At 41.9% G+C, this 20,476-nt stretch overlaps 1 protein-coding gene across 5 annotated transcripts in view; it reads left to right on the top strand.

Annotated features, from left to right (window-relative positions):
* ncoa1 (nuclear receptor coactivator 1) overlaps positions 1 to 16,138 on the top strand; it is an 81,540-nt gene extending 65,402 nt beyond the window's left edge. For 3 of the 5 annotated variants that reach the window (XM_042222733.1, XM_014336198.2, XM_042222732.1), the window contains 11 exons: positions 546 to 755; positions 1,547 to 1,895; positions 3,512 to 3,688; positions 4,367 to 4,481; positions 4,567 to 4,735; positions 6,444 to 6,758; positions 9,172 to 9,273; positions 11,119 to 11,539; positions 12,818 to 12,980; positions 13,091 to 13,280; positions 13,897 to 16,138. In XM_042222733.1, the coding sequence (XP_042078667.1) occupies positions 546 to 755; positions 1,547 to 1,895; positions 3,512 to 3,688; positions 4,367 to 4,481; positions 4,567 to 4,735; positions 6,444 to 6,758; positions 9,172 to 9,273; positions 11,119 to 11,539; positions 12,818 to 12,980; positions 13,091 to 13,280; positions 13,897 to 14,076 (2,391 nt within the window). In that variant the 3' untranslated portion in view covers positions 14,077 to 16,138. The remainder of the gene's footprint in view (positions 1 to 545; positions 756 to 1,546; positions 1,896 to 3,511; positions 3,689 to 4,366; positions 4,482 to 4,566; positions 4,736 to 6,443; positions 6,759 to 9,171; positions 9,274 to 11,118; positions 11,540 to 12,817; positions 12,981 to 13,090; positions 13,281 to 13,896) is intronic. The other 2 variants (XM_042222735.1, XM_042222734.1) reach the window with 2 other exon arrangements.
* The last annotated feature ends 4,338 nt before the right edge of the window (positions 16,139 to 20,476 follow it).

Genomic DNA, 20,476 nt, shown 5'->3' with positions numbered 1-20,476 from the left:
GGGCGTCACCTAGCCAGCCTGTAAGGGCTGGCGTAATGGTATTTGAGCTTCTGATGAGGTCACGCAGGAGGCGTTCCCATAGTGGACACAAACGAATGCTATGAAAGAGAACTTTAGTTTCTTTTTCTGGAATAAAATTTAAAGGAAACACAATGCAGTATAAAAATATACTAATATACTATTTGGTTTTTTTTAATGGTTGGATTGTTTTAATTTTAAAAGTCAAATATATTATAATTTAAGATGGTCTTTAATGTCCCATACAAACATACATTCTTCTGTAAACTATGTGTTCGGATGCAGTCACTCTATGAAAAGGTGAAAATTAAACATAATAATTAGCTCATATTTTGATATAATTAATATTCAAACCTTACATTTAGGGTTCTCTGTATTATTACATTTTCGTAGATTTAAATTTCAGGTAAATGCAAGCAGTGCTTAAGTCCGTTAATTTATGATGAACATTTATTCTTTACTGTATACTACATTGTATTTGACTTCCTGATGTTTGGCACCTGGCTGAAACCTTTTTGTTTTTGAAGGACTTGGACGACCTGCCACCTCCATCTGCTCTGAGCCTTCAGACAGTGAGAATTAAGGTAGAGAAGAAAGCTGGTGGGGAGGGAGTGACCTGTACAGGGTCAACGGTTGGCGCAGGAGGTGCAACCAAACTTGGAGGAGTGTCCAGCCCCAAATCGAGCCCTGTCGGAGAAAACCGCAGAGACAGCCGCAAAGACAGCCGAGACTCCATGGTACAGCTGTTGATATTGTGTTAATTTTTGAAAATTGGGCATTTAACATTTGTGTAAAGTAATAAAACAGAAGGCCTTCAGAGTGGGATTTCAACTACAGTTTAATGAGAACTTGTTTCAGATCGCCACTGCATCATCAGACCAATAAAATAACGCTTTAAAATGAGACTGCGACAGAAAATAATGAGGTAAAACGCCATTAGAGCAGCCAGGTTTAGGAAGTAAAACTAATGAACTGGTAAAAGTAAGAAAAATAGGGATTTTACTCGTCTGCTGATACGAGGTGTATTTTGTGGTCCCTATAGCCAAAACAGAAAATACCAGTCAGATTAACCCAGATTACAGAAAACACCTTTCAACAACCTAAACTGATCGGTAAGTGATCCAAGTGTCAAAAACAACAGACGCTGATGAACTCTGTCCAGCTTCGACCAATCAGACAGTTATAACGCGCAACTGTAATGACCCAGTAATGTTAATCTTCCCACCCTAAACGAGGACTTATTTTCAATCATGCTTGCGTGACACGGCGTTTAAAAGGATCTTTCTCAGTCAAGCCTTGAAATTTTCCTCTGAGCTTTGATCCTGTGTTGCCAGTTGCAGGACAGCCGTTGTAAACCGAGTTGCATGTTTATTTTCTTGGACTTTGTCTCCACTGTGGGTTCAGCTACCAGCTGTAGTCTTTGAAGTTTTCCCAACGCCCACTTCCCCCCTTTTCCCCATTATCTTTTAATACTTTATTTTTAACACCTTTTATTTGCATTTCTTTTTCATTTGTTTCTTGCCTGTAGATTTCTAGTGTATCTGTTGATATGGACCCTCTCTCCCAGATGCTGCCTGGCTTCAGAGGCCCAGTTGGGGCCAAACAGGGCAGTGAGGATACACCAAACCCCGGAGGAGGCCCTCAACTTCAGTCTCCGGGTCCCCAGCCCCCAGCTACGCTCCAGTCCCCTGTGCCTCAGCTCCAGTCACCCCTGTCTCAGCCTCAGTCCCTCCCACAGTTGCAGTCCCCATCGCCTCAGCTTCACTCCCCTTCCCCCCAGCTCAAACTGCAGTCACCCACTCAGCTCCAACCCGGCGAGGCCAGCACTCCCCGCAATGTAAATGTGAAGAGAGAGCCTCCTGGCACTCCTAACAGAGGTACTGTTTCAGCTCGTGATGAATAAATCCTTGATTTCATTCAAATATCAGATTGTTTGTTATAATAGTTACTAATTTTGTTCTTTAAGCGTTATTGGATAGTATTTAAATTGATTGGATTCAAAATAATTGTTATTGTTATTATTGTATTGATGGTAGTAGTAATGGTATGATCCAGAGTTCATTCACCGGTATTTTTATATTCTTAATGCCCTCTAGTGGCTTCCAGGAGCCATGTAACCAAATTCTTACTCTGCTTCTTGTCACACTGCAGAGAAAACGTCTAAAGGTTTCCTCAGCTGTTTTCACACGTGAATCTTTCTAAATATCACCTGACAGGAGAAAAAGGATCAGACAGTAGCCGGTCTTTAATCTTCCAAATCCCAAATATGAATTCCATATGCTGTTGAATTGTGTCAAAGCGGGAATAGCACAGCAAATAGTTCAGTTGATTTACCAATAGCAAGTGGGTTGTCACACATTCAGTGTGCTGCATGCTCTATCCTGGCAGTGTGCTTACCTAATTCAGACAGAAACTCAATTTGAATAGTCAAGAGTCTAATTGCTTTTGACATGGATAGAAAATGTCATGAGGAACAGAAAGCTGTAAGCAGAATTTATAAAACATTAGAAAAGAGAACCACAATGGCTAAAGAGTCAAACAGTACTTACTCTTGTATCTCACAAGAGTATCTCACACTTCTTTACCAAGCCTGGATTTTTATTTTACATTTTTAATTGTATAATGCTTGTCACATTAAGATTGGTTACCTTCTCTTCCTACTGGATATATTCATTTTCCAGTAGCAAGAGCATGTCTGAAGTGGATTACGTCCTTCTTTGTCCTGCATGTCAAAGGACAAATCTCCCAAAATTGCTTGAAAATAACTGGATGCATTTTGTCATAGCTAGGCTTTCAGTACAACTCCGGGTCTGCATGGTTGGATGCATTAGTGATGGGCAGGAGGAGGAGTATAGAGCACTAGTGGATGAGTTTGTGGATTGGTCTGCTTCTGAATGTGAATAAGATCAGAGAGATGGGGATGAACTTCAGAAGGAAAGAGGTGGCTGCACACTCAGGATGTTCATGTGGTGCAGGTGTATACAACGATAGTCCAGACTGAACTGGAAGACCAACATAGAGGCTATATTCAAATTTGGGGATGAGCAGGCTCTGTTTCCTAGGGAAGCTGAGATCCGCACTGAGTGCAGCAAAATGTTGGAGATTTTCTTTCACTCACATATAGCGAACACACTGTAATTGGGCTGTGGTCTGATCTGGTGACACTGACTGAATAAAATGATCAGTGATTGGCTGAAAGTTGGATACTTTCAAGGCTGTGGTGGAGAGGTGGTCACTGAGCAAACTGTTATCCATCGTTATTAGTCCTGACAACCCTCTGCACGGCTAACTGGACAGGCAGCGCAGCACGTTTGAGCTCATCTCCCACAGCGACAGATGTTGGAAATATTTCATAGCACATGATATCACCTCCTAGAATAAAATATATCTGCCAGATATTATTTGTATTTTATATTATGGGATACATAAAGTATTTCTTTCCTCATGAAATACTTCAAGTGATTTTCGCAGTGTCCTTGTGTTTGTGTCACAGGGCTCAGTGATGGCAGACCGCCCTCTGGCTGCAGCCTTCAGAGTCAGTCTTCATTTGAGTTCTGCAATCCCGCCACTCCAAGCCAACAACCGGGACAAGGAGACCCCTTCCAGACCCCCATAGACAGCAGTCCATTTCCAGAGGCCGAAGTTATGAACCCTTTCACCTCAACCACTGGTAAATAAGTGTACTGCAGCCACAGTTTGGTTACCCTGTGTAGTCAGAACTAAATTCTGCTATTAAAAAGAAATTTAGTGAAACAACAAACTTTGTAATGACAGCATAAATTATAATTGGATTATGCCACTCTGCAGGCTTCCCATCTCAGTTGAAATTGCTGAGCATCAACTGTCTTTCTTGCTTTCTGTGTTAGCAAACAGTGTAGCTTGTAGCAGCTGTGTAAGTGATTGAAAGTCAGTCTTTTTGGTTTAGCATGTGGATGAACTGCACAGTCCACAGCTACAACCAGACGGTAACATATAAATCAGGCCCTAGATAGATAGATAGATAGATAGATAGATAGATAGATAGATAGATAGATAGATAGATATAAATTTATATATGATCAATTTTTTCACTCTACTTGAGAAGGGAGCAATATAATGCTACGTCATGGCTGCGTGGTAAAGATTTTACCAAGATTAAATGAAGTATGTAACTTCCATATATATCTTGTTGCCTGTTGATGGTGGAAGTAGAAAGTGTGTTTGTTTGTTTGTTTGTTTGAACAAAGGGAAGTAGAAGGCATCTAATATATGAAAAAAGTTGCACAGAGCACTTTAAACCTAAAGATGCATGCTGTTGTTCATAAACATTTTTCTTCCACAAGCCTTAGTGTATGAATTTCCCTTTCAGGTCAAACCAAGATGGATGCGGGTGATTCCCAGTTTCAGCCTCTGGCTCTGGCTGACACCCTGACGTTTGATGGTCTGGGAACTCCTTTGCAGGCTCCTTTGGCATCACCACAAGAGTAAGTCTGATTTTATAAGTCTAAGTTGCTTCTTCACAGCCCAGAGGGGAGCGTGGGAAAGACGGTGTTTTGTCTTTTTGAGCAGGCAGTGTGTGCCCTGTACGCTGGATGAAGTGCTTGGCCCTCCAACCACACCTGAAGCCCGGAACGATGAGAAGGCTCTATTAGAGCAGCTGGTTAACTTCCTCAGTGGGACAGATGAAAGCGAGCTGGCTGAGCTTGACAAAGCCCTGGGTATCGACAAACTGATACAGGTGAGTAGATCATAAAGCTTGTAAGACAGTGGAAAGGCTTACTGAACTCTGAGTGCTTTTACAAACACATTAACAAAGCACTTTAGCTTTTGCTGTTGGACACTTTGACCAGCAGACTGGACTTTAAGCCCTGCAAAGGCTTTACAAGATTAATTTTAAGACCAGTGCATGATCATTAATTTTACGATGTTGCTATAATTAATCAAAACATTCAAAATAGTTGCTCAGCTGAAGCGCTGGCAGCCTCTGCTGGCCTCTGGTCTGTTTTTTTGTGCCATCCACAAGGATTTGGCACAAGAAATATAAATAAAACTCCTGGACGGCATTCAAGTAAAACACAAGGTGATTCAATTAGTTTATAATGTTTACCTTTACTTCTGTTCAACTCTTCTAACCGCAGTTGTTTAGTTTATTTTGGCTTGTTTAAAAGCAAATAATCTGCCAAATAATCACAGGCGATCTCTGGCTTTTATGCTTCTTTCAGTTCTTTGTAACACTCAGGTAACACATCAGATATGATTTAAATGGAATTAAAATATTTCAGTGTTTCAAAAACATCAACATCGCTGTGGCAGCGACATTATTTCAATGGCTGAAAATGATTATGGTTCGATGTCAGACTTGCTTTTCCAAACCAGAAAACAGGTGATGATGTGTTTTTTGGGCGGAGCCAAATCGCTGATAGAAAGTAATTGCTCTGTAAGTGCAAGTGACTATAGGTGTACGCTGTGGAAATGACATGTGTAGATTGATTTTTGTGTAATGGACTGACGTGCAAGCTGTACCTGGAGCGAGGCGATAACAGCAGCAGTACTGTTGAACAGTGAAGTAAACAATGAGGAACAAAGTGTGGCTTTGGAGTCCTCTGTCATCATGTAACTGTGATCGTATCATGTGGTCCAAGGGTTGAGCTAAGTTTGTCTTTAGTCATAGCCATTCATTTACTTAATGCTAGCATTAATGCGGACTGGTGTTCCAGATAAACTGTCTACAAGAACTTTGGTTTGTTTACATCATACTTCTGCGTCTGTTTGGTGACTGCTGTGATGCCAAAGTCTTTTGAAAGTGTAGCTTTGCAGTTGCTTCTGTCTCTGCTTCACCTTTAATAACTACATTGCTGACTTAATGTGCCTTAAAGATTTCATTTGGTCCACTTTGGCTTTGGTTTTATTAACGTTTTTGCATTTTAGTTAGTGTATAAAATCGAATACTTTTATGAGTATCTACGTGTAAATAATAGTGCTGTTTCATTGTTTTTTGCCTGGGAGTAGAGATTCTTATAGTGCTTTGTTTATATATCACTACACTGTGGAAACCCAGTTGGCCCGGACATTTGAGACGTTCTTTCTGTGAGACAGCAGAGCTAACCGCAGCACCACCATGGTGTGAAACTGTTGCAAAGGCCTTTATGATATAAACAATAAGTCTGGGTTGTGATAAAGGGAACAGATGGTTAGATTTCAGACTTCAGGTCTCAAGTAACTCCAGGTCCAATAATTATCTTGTATGTTATTGCTCTCACTTTCCAGAATGTTTATTTTCTCTTCTAAATGACCAAATAGATATACTAACATATTACTTAAAAAGCAACTTGACTAGAAAGTACTGGAAAAATCCTACCCCATCTTACTGAAGGACACTTTGTGGTGGTTACGAGACAACATCGTCATAATGATTTCCTTTTCCTGTTTTATTTCCCTCTTCGTAGGGTGGCTGCTTTGACCCTTTACCTCAAAATTTTCCACCCCAGCAACCCACTGCCACCCCAGTTTCCATAGACCCTAAACTCCCCACCTACCCTTCCCAATTCACACCAGCTCCACAAGCTCCTTTTCCTCCAGAGCTGGGCACGGTGGGGGCGCAGGGTCTGGGGTTCGGAGCCCCTCGAGGGGCCTTCCCCGGTGGGACGGGCATGGGACTGAGGCCAGGCATGACCAGACCACAGGGGATGGGCAATCCGGTCAGGCTGCCACCGAACCAACTGCGCTTGCAGCTGCAGCAGAGACTACAAGGCCCACAGCAGGTAAGGACACAGAGTCAGTTTGTCCGGTGTGTATTCAGCTCATTAACCTGTAAATGATGTCGCCTCTTTTTCTTCTGCCTCTAACAGTTTAAGCAACTACTGTGAACTTTGTTTAGGTGTAATTTATTCACAGAATTTTATTGACCTGTTATGCTAATTCCCAGCTCCATAATTTTATTAAAATTAGCTTTACATGGTTAACAGTTCCAAATAGTTATCTTATAATGGGGCCTCTGTGCAGGCCCTGGATCAGGGCTGGGAGAACTCCAGGCCTCAATGGCCGGGGTCCTGCAGGGATTAGATGTGTCCTTGATCCAACACTGCTTATTTAAATGACTAAGTTACCTCCTCAACATGTCTTGAAGTTCTCCAGAGGCCTGGTAATGAACTAATCATTTGATACAGGTGTGTTGACCCAGGAGGATATCTAAAACCTGCAGGACACCGGCCCTTCAGGCCTGGAGTTTCCCACCCCTGCCCTACAGGGAGTGCAGAATTATTAGGCAAGTTGTATTTTTGAGGAATAATTTTATTATTGAACAACAACCATGTTCTCAATGAACCCAAAAAACTCATTAATATCAAAGCTGAATGTTTTTGGAAGTAGTTTTTAGTTTGTTTTTAGTTTTAGCTATTTTAGGGGGATATCTGTGTGTGCAGGTGACTATTACTGTGCATAATTATTAGGCAACTTAACAAAAAACAAATATATACCCATTTCAATTATTTATTTTCACCAGTGAAACCAATATAACATCTTCACATTCACAAATATACATTTCTGACATTCAAAAACAAAACCAAAACAAATCAGCGACCAATATAGCCACCTTTCTTTGCAAGGACACTCAAAAGCCTGCCATCCATGGATTCTGTCAGTGTTTTGATCTGTTCACCATCAACATTGCGTGCAGCAGCAACCACAGCCTCCCAGACACTGTTCAGAGAGGTGTACTGTTTTCCCTCCTTGTAAATCTCACATTTGATGATGGACCACAGGTTCTCAATGGGGTTCAGATCAGGTGAACAAGGTGGCCATGTCATTAGTTTCTCTTCTTTTATACCCTTTCTTGCCAGCCATGCTGTGGAGTACTTGGACGCGTGTGATGGAGCATTGTCCTGCATGAAAATCATGTTTTTCTTGAAGGATGCAGACTTCTTCCTGTACCACTGCTTGAAGAAGGTGTCTTCCAGAAACTGGCAGTAGGACTGGGAGTTGAGCTTGACTCCATCCTCAACCCGAAAAGGCCCCGCAAGCTCATCTTTGATGATACCAGCCCAAACCAGTACTCCACCTCCACCTTGCTGGCGTCTGAGTCGGACTGGAGCTCTCTGCCCTTTACCAATCCAGCCACGGGCCCATCCATCTGGCCCATCAAGACTCACTCTCATTTCATCAGTCCATAAAACCTTAGAAAAACCAGTCTTGAGATATTTCTTGGCCCAGTCTTGACGTTTCAGCTTGTGTGTCTTGTTCAGTGGTGGTCGTCTTTCAGCCTTTCTTACCTTGGCCATGTCTCCGAGTATTGCACACCTTGTGCTTTTGGGCACTCCAGTGATGTTGCAGCTCTGAAATATGGCCAAACTGGTGGCAAGTGGCATCTTGGCAGCTGCACGCTTGACTTTTCTCAGTTCATGGGCAGTTATTTTGCGCCTTGGTTTTTCCACACGCTTCTTGCGACCCTGTTGACTATTTTGAATGAAACGCTTGATTGTTCGATGATCACGCTTCAGAAGCTTTGCAATTTTGAGACTGCTGCATCCCTCTGCAAGATATCTCACTATTTTTGACTTTTCTGAGCCTGTCAAGTCCTTCTTTTGACCCATTTTGCCAAAGGAAAGGACGTTGCCTAATAATTATGCACACCTGATATAGGGTGTTGATGTCATTAGACCACACCCCTTCTCATTACAGAGATGCACATCACCTAATATGCTTAATTGGTAGTAGGCTTTCGAACCTATACAGCTTGGAGTAAGACAACATGCATGAAGAGGATGATGTGGACAAAATACTCATTTGCCTAATAATTCTGCACTACCTGTAGATCATTCCACTGTCTGAAATAAGTCTTTTTAGCTCCTGTCTCTTTAAGGTCACCTTCCATTTAAAGCTTCAAACTCACATGAAATATTATTGAAACTGTGACCATGTTATGAGAAACCACGACAAGGCATAACAGGCAGCTGAGATAAAACGATGTCCCTTTACCTTTTTTTTCTCCTCTCTCATCTCTAGTGCTCGACTCCTCTTTCTCCCCGCTGCTCTTCTCTTCTGTCTCCACACTTTCCAATAGTGTTATTTTCTTTGTCTCTGATTTAATTTCTTCTTCTCTGTTATTGCTCTTATCGTGTCTCTGGTCTAGTCCAACCTGTCTGACCTCTGCTCATTGTGATTTTCTCTTTGCTGCAGCTGCAGAACAGGCTGGCAGGGATGAATCAGTTTCCAGGAGGAGCCCAGCATGTGAACATGGGGATTCGTCAGGGGGTGCAACAACCTCAAATGCCCTCGCAAGTGAGTCACGGTGGTAGAGAGCGTTTGTCTACTCACCACCCTGCTTTTGTTAGCAGGCTGAACTTTGTGGATTTAACTATAGATTTTTTTTCAGATAAAAAAAGTGATAATAATCAATATTGGTGCTGAAATTCAAGCCATAGAAATGAATAACTGTGTGTCTGTTTATATACTGCACATGCTAGTTAAGCATAATGTGCATTTCTGTCCATTAATTTAACAAGTTCACAGTATTCTTTGTTGCTTTGTTTAAGCTCTTGTTAAAAATGGCAATCATATATGTTTTATACCGGCTCTAAATCTCACAGTGTAAACCCAACACCTTTTTGTTCATGAGTTTTTTTTCTGTAACCTACTTTCATCATCAGTATCATGAGATATATCATAGTTTGCTGTAAAATTCCATCAGTCTAATGTCTGTGATATAAAGTGATCGAAACGGGCCTGGGTACCCTGGATGTTCGACCGTTTTTGAAAACTTGACTGGAGAAAACTTGAAAGCAAATGAAAAGTATCTTTCGCACCAACATTTTGGATTTAGATACTCGCAATCGGTGCAAATGAATTTGGTTGCAGTTTTTTAATAGAGCTTAAATTTTCCACACCGGAGATTTCATGTTCCTGCACTTAACGAGGATACGAGGACCCAAGAAAGGGCAAACTAAAAACACCGAATTTCCACGCACCTCTGTAACTCTGAAAATATTTACAGTGTGAAGGTTAAATTATGCATTACTTTATTTAATAAACAAAAGTTATCATACAAAATAATTAGCTGATTTTTGGGGGGTCAGGTGAGACCCCAAAAGAATGTAAGGCTACGTTCACACTGCAGGCGAAAGCGCATCAAATCCGATTTTTTTGACCCTATGCGACCCATATCCGATCATGGTGTGACAGTGTGAACGGCACAAATCCGATATTTTCAAATCCGATCTGGGTCACTTTCGTATGTGGTACTGAATCCGATACATATCCGATGTTTCAGAAAGCGACTGCTGTTTGAATGGTCATGTCGCATTAAATCCGTCTTTTACGTCACTGACACAAGACAGACGCCAATTATCAGCGCCAGAGAAGACATCGCGAACGCTTCCTGGCCATCCAGTGAGACTGCTGGGAAGACAACGTTGGAGAAACGTGAACATTTTATTTGTACTGTATAATCTGCAGATTCTGACAGAAATCTGCAACTATCCTTTGAAGCACCGCTCCTCTAAAACAGCAATAAGGATCATTATTAGGTTATTTACATTATTATGTAAATAACAAAATAACTTAAAGCAAAAATTGAGAAACATGAAGTCCGAAGTCTTTATATTAAGGGCCATCAGTCAAACAATACTGTTTGCTCTGGGTCTAAACAGAGCGCGTTGTGTGTGACGTCTTCTTTTGCGCATGCGGGCCGCTTTGAGCGTTCACACTAGAGAGCGTTTGCTGTCGCATTTTATTTGTAGTGTGAACGAGCAGACAAAAAAATCGGATTTGATCAAAAAATCGGAATTGAGCATTAAGACCTGCAGTGTGAACGTAGCCTAAGTGTCCTAATGCAGGCTTTAATTTCGGTCTCGTATTGGCTTTTTGTGCCAGTGCCAGCCACATAAGATCTTTGAACCCTACCAGGAGCTGATTGAAATTAAGAAAATTAGGACTGCCAGTCTTCTTCAAATCATATTAATAACTTGCTTTTTTTCTGTGCTATGGTTATTATGCTGGTCTTTAAATTGGGTGAATTTTCTTTCTTAAGCCTGTACAAAGTAGCTCAGGATAATAAGATTAACTATCATATTTAGGTTGAACATGGGCAATAAGTTCTCTGTAACAGGCTCTTTTACTCCCTCTCAGCAGCCTCCGCTGAATGCCCAGATGCTGGCTCAGCGTCAGCGGGAACTCTACAGCATCCAGCATCGCCAACGCCAGCTATTCCAGCAGAAGGTCATGCTGATGAGACAGAACATAGCAGGCACTCCCACTGGAGCCGTGGGGCCCATTGGGACTGCTAGGGTCCCCAAAGCTCCCCCCACAACGACTCAACAACAGCAGCAACAGCAGTTCAACTTCCCACCAGGGTACAACCCGATGGCGGGAAACCCTCCTACCTCACCAAGTCACTTCAGCCCCATTACCGCGGGCCCTCTGGACAACAAGCTGCCCGGCAGAGTTCCCCTGAACAACCAGACGTTGATGGGTGGCGTGCAGGGCCAGTTCAACAGCACCGTCAACTCCTCATTGCAGCAAGGCCTGTTTCAGCAGTTTGGAGGGTCCGGTGAGTTCACGGGAGCAAAATAACCAAAATACTAAACCACGACAGGCTCACTTTAAAATATCAAAACTTTTTGTAATTAATACAGGTGGAGACAGGTGAAGAGATGTTGGTGTGAACCTGGTTTTTGTTTGTTCTGCTTTGTTTTGTTTTTTTTGGGGAGGGGGGATGACTTCTGTTTAGGTCAAAGCACCTGGGGTAGCTTTAGGAAATAGGATGTGGTCTGCATTAAATGCAATTAGAAGTAGGACCATGAAGGGAATTGTTAAACAAATATTTTTATCACACAAACTGACATGAAAAATAAATGATTGTTTTACTACTGATTGGTAAAATTAACTTATAATGCCGTTGTTCAACAGTGAGGTTAAATTGGCTATTAGTTTACCATTGGTTAACACCAATTATAATGAAGCTTTACACTCAACAGTTTTGACAGACTTAGAGGTGCAAGTCCCTAAAGCCAGCTGGGAATCAGACTTCCAAGGCTTCCAACTTCGACTTCAGTCTGAAAGCCACCGGATCCTTGAAGCTCCTTCTGGAGTTCTGCAGGAGCGCTGCCCCATGTGGCTTTTTCAGGCTAACACTGGCTGGGCCCTTACTGGTAAAACAAACAAACAAACAAAAAAAGCAAGACTTCAAGGTTACCTTTGGTGACCCCCTCCCTCTGTGTGCGTAGCCTCGGACAGGTCACAGGGTTCTTCTTGTCTTTTCCAACATACACTCCACCCTCACTCCTTACCCTGGACCAGTTTGCCTGTTAAGACCTGACCAAGCGCAAGGGTCTAGGATTAAACCCTTTCACCATATTAAGGCGGTGATTCATCCCCATTTGAAGTTTCCTTGAAGAGGACATATTTAAACCTTGTTCACAAATTGGAGGAAAAATTGGTGTGGATACTAAACTGAGCTGTTGTGATGAATAAAGAGGTGGAGCTGAAGGTGCTGGTAACAACAATTGTAGATTCAGCCAGCAGGAATGAGCTTCCTCCAAAAGTGTCTGGGCTTGTTCTTAGGAGTAGGTTGATGACCTCAGTAATCTGAGAGTAGAAATGCTGCTCTTCCATATTGAGTGACTGGATAGAGGCTCTTTGTTGTGCATTTAGCTCTAAGCACATGATTGTGTCTGCATTTCTGTTCGGAAGGTGTTGCCACCCTCTTTGTTGGTTGGTGAATTTGATTTTGTGCCTAAGAACATTAAAACCTTTTAAAAATTGATTCACCGACATAAATTTACTATGATTTCACATCTTTGAAACATCCATGTTTTCTTTGTTACAGCTGTGGTCCAGCAAGACCCACCGTTTGCTCCTGAGATGAGCCCCTCCAGCCCACTTTTATCACCTCAGAACTCCACCTCCCAGAGTCCTCTACTTCAGCAAAACTCATCTACTGGCTACCAGTCACCCGACATGAAAGGCTGGCAACCAACAAGCGTGGGCAGGTTAGGAGCATGCATACAGTTTATAAGGAACAAAGACATTTGCAAACATTAATAAATGAAATCTGTGAGGCCGGTTTTAACTCCTCTCTGACTGTTTTCTGTGCTTGCAGCCTGTTCAGTCAGTCAGGACAGAGCGCAGGGCAGCCGTTTGGCCAGCAGGGGGTTTATAACAACATGAGCATCACCGTTTCCATGGCCGGGGGCTCGAGTGGCGTCAGCTCATTACCTCCCATTGGGCAGTCAGTTGGCATGAGCAACAGTAACCTCAGCAACGTTGGTTCAGTGTGCAGCGACCAGCAGGTCAGTGACTTTGAACCTGCCAGCTTGGACAGCTGTGATAGTTTCATGTCCCAATGACCACCTTTCACTGCTTCATTTCCTGTTTTACTTTGCATCGGGATATACACCCCAGTTGCATTTGCTTTGTCTTAGTTTCAGTTTGTGGCTTTACTTTAGAGTATGCTCATAGGATGCAGAGTTCTCCTTCCAGTCTCCATTTACGCCCCAAGTTAAATTGCTTTTTTTTTTTTTTTTGGATTGCATCGTGTGCTCCTGAAAATGTTTAGTGAGGTTAAAAAGGTTCAGCAAATGCACCGTTTCTTTCTTGTTCTTATTAGGTTAATTGTGCAGGCTCCAACCTTTACAGAGGCTTCCATGTTGCTAAGTTACAAACCACCTCTTTATTTTTTTTAATAATTAAAAAAAAAAAAACACCTTGTAGCTTCAACAAATGGCATAATAAACAATGCAAAGTAGTGAATAAGCAACAAAACAGCCCTTGCATCAAACATTGCTGTTCAAATCTGTCAAAATGATTGACAGCTTTTAGACTTTTCCCGACGCTGTCAGTGATGGTTCTCGCGACCTCCTTCCCTCTGTAAGCATTGCCTCGCGCTTTATTCCCGTGTTTCTGCAGGTGCAGCAGGTCCAGGTATTTGCGGACGTCCAGTGCACAGTGAACCTTGTTGGCAGTGATTCCTACCTGAACCAGGGCTCCATCGGAGCTGCGGCCTCCCAGAAGGGCCCCGGACCCCAGGGCTCCCAGAACAACCAAGCCCAGCAGAAGAGCCTCCTCCAGCAGCTGCTCACTGAGTGACACCCCCCACCTCTTCTGCTCTCCTGCTCTATCTACTTCTCACTTCTACACCTCCTCCTTGGAGGGTCGGTGCACCAGACCCATTGCTGTCTCTGTCTCACCTTTTGGATGGATCGATGTACGGACGGATGGATGTTTGGACGGCCACAGAGTAGGCTCAGAGAGGTCTGGCTGTCGGTGGAGTTTTCGCAGCCTAACCACTTCTGTGCTGGGGAGGGGTGGGGGTGGGGATTCAGGGCTGGTTGTTTGATGCCCAGAACATTTTAAGTCAAGACTGAAGTCAGAAGGAGCAGCAGTGTATTTAAACCTGCCTGTCTAATCTGTCTGACAACCTGTCTGTCTGCCTCAGCCTATTAAAGGCAGTGTTGTCTTGCTGCTCATTCCTTGGTGACCTACTTCCTGCTTCCTGACCCAAGAAAACAACTGCAACGTCATTGTAGTTTTGCCAAGTTTTTGTCACTGTCAAATCAGGGCCGGCCTCCTTTTTATTTGTGTTTTATATGTTTTTGTTAGTTTTGTTTGTTTTTGTTTTTTTCTGATCGGACGGTTTCTGTCAGGCCGTCGAAACAGCAAGCAGCAGCAGCAGCGCATCTCGGGAGCATGAGTTGCAGCATACAGCTGGGCTCAGTGTTTTTAAAGTGTTGGGATTATCCCACACAGCAGCACCTCTGGCTTTTATTTTTGTTTGTTTGTTTGTTGTTGTTTTTGTTTTGTTTTTTCTCTGCCTGTCTCTCAGCGATGTGGGAATGTTAAGGTTTCAGACCTCTGTGGCATTGTGGGATAGAAGCTCAGTATCAGCTGGTTCTGTGACTGTCTCTCTCTATCAGCTACGGTGCCTGGTGGAAGTTTGAGTTTTTCCCAAGCTCTGCTTCTTCTTCTTCTACTTCTACTTCTTCAACATATTATTCTATTACATCATTATTTTTTTGTTTGTGTTTTGGGTTGGATTGGGGGTTTTTTGTTTGTTTTTTTTTTGTTTGTTTGTTTTAAAACTTCTGCTCTCGCCGTCATCATCATCTTCACGATCATCAGAACAAGCTTTGACAACAGCCAGGATGGATGGATGGATGGATGGATGGATGGGAGACAGACAGGATGCTGCTCAGTTTGGAACTTTACGTGTCTTCCTCCCCTGGGAGGAGGTTTTATTTTTATTTTTCTCAAAGTATAAGAAAAAAGGACTGTTATGATTATTTAACTGTCTGTCCGTCACATTTTACCCCTCACCTCAGCAGCTGTGAATACAGAGCCCCGTTGGGTTCTCTCTCTTTCTCTCTCTGTGTATCTTCATGCGATCTCTCAGCCTATCAGTGTTGTTTGCCATGTGCACCATGCAGGCAGGTAGTATTGTACAGTACAGAAGGACAAAGACTTGGGGATGAGCTCACTCTTGTAACTGCTTTCCTTTAAGAAAAAAAATGAGAAAAAACAAAGAAAAAAACAAATGTAATTAATTGATTACTCAGAAAAGCAAAACATATATATTATAATGTGATTCGATCCAGGTTTTCTTTCTTTTCTTCTTTTTTAGATTGTTTTTTCGGCATCATGATATTGTAACACAGCTACATGTTGTGGTGGAGGAGGAAGACGTTATTCCAGCTTCTAAAATGTGAAACTTTTAAGCGATTTGGTTTTTGAAGAATTTTTTTTTTTTTTTATTAAAAAGGTAGATCTCGCTCCCTTTGGCGTCCCAGTCAGCACTACATGCAGCCACACTTAAAAAAATGGGTTTGATTGCTCTGCTTTCTCTCTTGTTGTAACCAGGGAGCTAGTTAGCCATCTTTCTTGCTTTCTCCTCTTTTTTTATTCTTATGTATGTACAATACTTTCAGAAAAACTTTTCAGACAGTACATGTGTTGTAACCATTGTATAAAAAACAAAGCATAATGATAAACTGAAACCGGGCTCTTTGCTGTGAGCCGCAGCAAACGGCACGCTTTTGGATATTGTTCCTATATAATGACATTTAAGTAGAGGCTTTAGTGATAGAAGTTCCTAACAACGATGTGATGGATAATTGATTTAAAGCTGTCATGAATTTGAATCCAAACAGGAAGAGTTGCAAAAACATCCTTTCATTTTCTCCTCACCTCCTGGGAATCTTTATTATTATTATTATATATTTTTTTACGAGGGATTTAACCCTCTTCTCCTTCCACCTCTGGTTTCCCCGATGAAGACTTCACTCCACTGGCTACACACTCATATACAGTTTTCTGTTGACTACTGTTGCTCAGTCAGACACTGTGTCTCTCAGCGATAACAGACCTCTCGTGACAACAAAATTCAAATCCTAAGATGTGCTACTTACACCTTACCGGAAATTTAAGAAGGAGAAAACCCTGCTGAGACGTTGCCTCTTAATATTCTTTACATGACTAAAATATTGTAGAGCTATAAACATGTAATATGTGGCTTAGGCACTTCTTAATGCATATGATTTTTCTAAATTTGCTCCAGTCCGACACCCTTTATCCAAAGGTTTAAATTAGAGGATGCTAAACAACATTTGGAATGAGTGTAACCAAACTTAGTGGACTTTTTCTTTTCTTTTTCTTTTCTTTTCTTTCAAAAGCAGGGCTCGTTCTGTCGGGGAGCATCATTCGAGTTTCCTCCTGTCAAATCTGCCACGTCTCAACGCCAGCACAAATATCGGGTGCTCCCTGATCGAACCGGTCTCAGTTTATTATTTCTCTTCCTTTCTCTCGTGGAAACTTGATCCGTGGAGAAGGTTTCAAATAAAGCTCACTCCTCCCCCCACCCACCCACCCACTCAGCTAATAAGTCTTCAATCTGCCAAACTTGTCGCTCTTGTAGGTGATGCAGTCGCGTGGAATAGGGCTTCTTTCCTGTGTCTTTACACAGAGATACTTCGCCGTATGCAATGTTTTACCCAGAAAAAGAGGGATAGTATGCAAGGTCTACATTCCACCCACCAACTTCTGAAGTGTTTAATAATGTGAGAACCACTTTGTGCTCATCTGCAACGCTCTGTGTGACAATCTTGACGTGTTATTTGTGTGCAGAATCATGCAGTGTGCGTCCAAACAGTGGCTACGGAAGTAAATGCAAAAACACCTCCAGTATAGAGAGGTTTTCTTTCTATTTTTATATGGATTTATTTTAAAATCATGCTAACAAGTCTTCTTTCATATATCAAGAAGAAGCAAACATAGCACTTGGTTATCATCGACTTTACTAATCGTTAAATCTGATGGATTTGTCCCAGAATAAGAAATAAAAGTAACTTGTATGTAAAATTAAAGCAGTGCACCAAATACAACAGTGGGGGCAAAAAGTGGCAAAAACTCACCAGCAAATTTTTGTTGCTTTTGTTTTGTAAATAATGTAATTGATCAAAAAAGTTCGAATTTTCAAACTCCTTATGTGTCGCTTATCTAATTTTTGAGAATTTTTCCCATTTCGGTCCTTTGAACTGCATCGCAGTCCACAAGCAGTTAAAAACGTACTACCTCCAAACTCTTTGTCAAAGCAGGAGAAGGCAAGAAAGTTTCCCAGATTCTGGAGGAATGGAGTTAATTGATGACTTTTTATAAATGCCTGAATTCATGATCATCCTTGTGGGTTACTGTAGTAAGGAGCTCCAGCTCAATTATTTGAATGTTTGACCTCCAAACTGAATCATTTCTCTGCCACCGTTATCAATCAGAAATTCAGGGGGAAACTGAAGGCAAGAACATATCTCAGCCCCACCTCAAGCCTCAGACCATTTTAAAACCCTTTTAGACCCCCTCAAGGAATATTTTCTAGAGAATTGTTTGAATGCAGTCGCCTGACAGTCCTGCGCCACTGTTTGGACGGCAGAAGTTGCACAAAGTGGGAGGACGCACCTCTCTGAAAGGTTTCTGTCAGTGTCAGCCTTCCTCCTTTCACTTTCCTGCATGAAATAGGCATTCCTATGGAAGTGGTTTCCTCTCCAACCCTGTTCATTGCAGAAACTCAGCAGCAGCTGTCAGCTTAACCTGCAAATAAAGAAAAATAGAAGGAAAAATATATGCCAAATACATCCAGGGTAAGGTTTTATATGCAACAGCCATTCAGTGGAAACGACAGTCCCTCCTTTGCTTCCTTTACCTAGTCTCCCTCCGTCATCACTACAAGTAACAGGTACCAGGTTAGGTTCTTTTGTAACGTTGGTTTCAAGATGTCAACATGATGTATATAACAGAGAAATGTGAATATGTATTTGTTCAGAATCAAAAAAAGTAGTGCTCCGAGTTTGTGGTAAATAACTGCTCGCCTCCGTCACATTTTTATTTGATTTGATTTTCTACCTTTTTTTTTTTTTTTTTAAATTTCTGATGATGTATGTATGTATATGACTATCAGTGAGTGTGTATGTATGTGTGATTAATACTGTATATCTGGTGTTCTCTAAGATGGAAGATGTCCTATATGATTCTCTCCTTCTTCTTCTTCTTCTTCTTCGACTCTTTTCAACCCTGCACAGTACCTGTGGGTGTTTCAGATGACTATGCCAGAGAATGGTTTTAGCGACTGCTGAATGTGATTTTACTGAGAGAGAAGCAGTGTGGACTGGCTTTTTGTACGGGTTAATTTAAAAAAAGAAAAAAGGCCATATTATTTAATTTTCTCTGTTGTCAGAAGTTTAAGCAGATCTGGGAGAGTGGAGCCTTGGTTTTATGGAGAAGCATTGCCCAGTTGAGCTGGATGTTTTATTTCTTTCTGTCTGACTGATGTAGCCTCTCTTCTTCTTCTTCTTCTTCTTGCATTCATCGGTAGTAAATGACCAAAGCTTCAACACGTTTCATGGACTCATATGCAAACCTCATCATCACTGGACACAACATAATGTAGCGGCCCCCTTTATTTGGATTTCTCTGCTGCTGCTCTGCGTGTTCGTCCCTCCTGTGGCCTATCAGCAGCGAGCTGTGTGATGTCCCAAAGTTAGGTCAGTTTTTCGAGACGTCTCCACTTTTTGCCATTGAGGTCTTTTGAGCCTGAAGTGCTATCACTCGTTTACAGGAAGAGAAAAAAAAACATTGCAACCCTTAGCTATGCACCTTACTGAAACAAGCATTTCCTCACCTTGTAGAGTTAACACTGGAGCATTTCATTTCATAGATATTTACAGTCACAACAAAATAATTTTTAAAAAGCCCACTCGATATCTGATGACCTTCACTTCTTCTTTTTGGTTTTTGGTTTTCCATCAACTGAATACTTTATACCAAACTTGAGGTGCCTCGTGTATATACTTTCTGCAGTAAAGATTGCTCCTTTGCTGTTTAACAGTAATAACCTTGTTAACCAGGGTTTTTTTAAAAACCTTTTTTCAACTTTATAAAAAAAAAATACTGTATAAAGAAATGACTTTTTTACACACGTAGACGTTTAATCAGATTATTCCAGGAATTTGCAAATACAATCTAATTTTGCACTTTATATCAGATTTACTTGGAGTGAAAAGGCCATCAGTAACTGTCTCAATCAGATCAGTATTCAGAGATAGGACGTGTCCCCTGAATGTACCGAGAAGAGTTAGTCTTAGTACTTTAATTTGAACCTAAACTACTTCTCAGGTTCTTTGTGAAGAACTTGCCCGTAGTGGATACCCATTATCCCAAAAAAATCCTGTCTGTGTCTTTCTCTGACTTGCACCGACCGATCCTCAGTGTGAATACTATGCTAATCGTCTTCAGGTGACGTCCATCCCCAGGCGTACTGTTAAAAACCTCCCTCAGCTCAATTCGCACAACATTCCTGCTCATGACCGCTTTCGCCAAACTCTTTGCCATTCGCTTTCCTTTTTTTTTCTCTTCACTGCTTTATAGGTGTCATTAATGCAGCTGTGTTTTCTGTCTAAGCCACAGTGGTGACCTGACATAAATGGCAGCACGCTAACTGTCCCTCGTGTTTTGCTTGCCTCATGTTTTTTGTGCTGCCTGATGTTAAGTATTTAGCAGGTTCCGTCTAATGTCTGGTGTGGGTAGCCAAGTTCACGACCTTTAACATTTTATTCCACAAAGCAAAAGTAGGCTTTTATCAGCTTATACGTGTTCTCACTCATCATCGGTCCAACATTTGTGCACCACTTGTACCTCTTTTCCACCAAAACAGTTCAGGTGCCTGAAGCCTCAGTTAAACAGGCCTAGAGACCGGTTGGTGACACCCTGACAACCACAGGTTGCTAGGGAAAAATCTTTACTCCCCAGCTGTTTGGCAGGTGGTTTGTGGAGGTGTAATTCGCTGTATTGAGGTATGTGTTACTGCACCGAAAACCTTGCAATTACTTTGATTGCTACCAGATTGTTGCAGTCGCATGTAATTGCATGGAAGACTTGAACTACTCACCAAAAAGTTAGTGAAACTGTGACGAGTGCAACACAAACCAGCAACGCAGACCTTTGCCTT

Source organism: Haplochromis burtoni, unplaced genomic scaffold (assembly GCF_018398535.1).
Source record: "Haplochromis burtoni strain Fernald_Lab_line unplaced genomic scaffold, NCSU_Asbu1 Contig_93, whole genome shotgun sequence".
Classification (NCBI taxonomy): Eukaryota; Metazoa; Chordata; class Actinopteri; order Cichliformes; family Cichlidae; genus Haplochromis; species Haplochromis burtoni.
The sequence above is the reverse complement of the archived record's forward strand: the minus strand, read 5'-3'. Positions and strand labels throughout refer to the sequence as shown.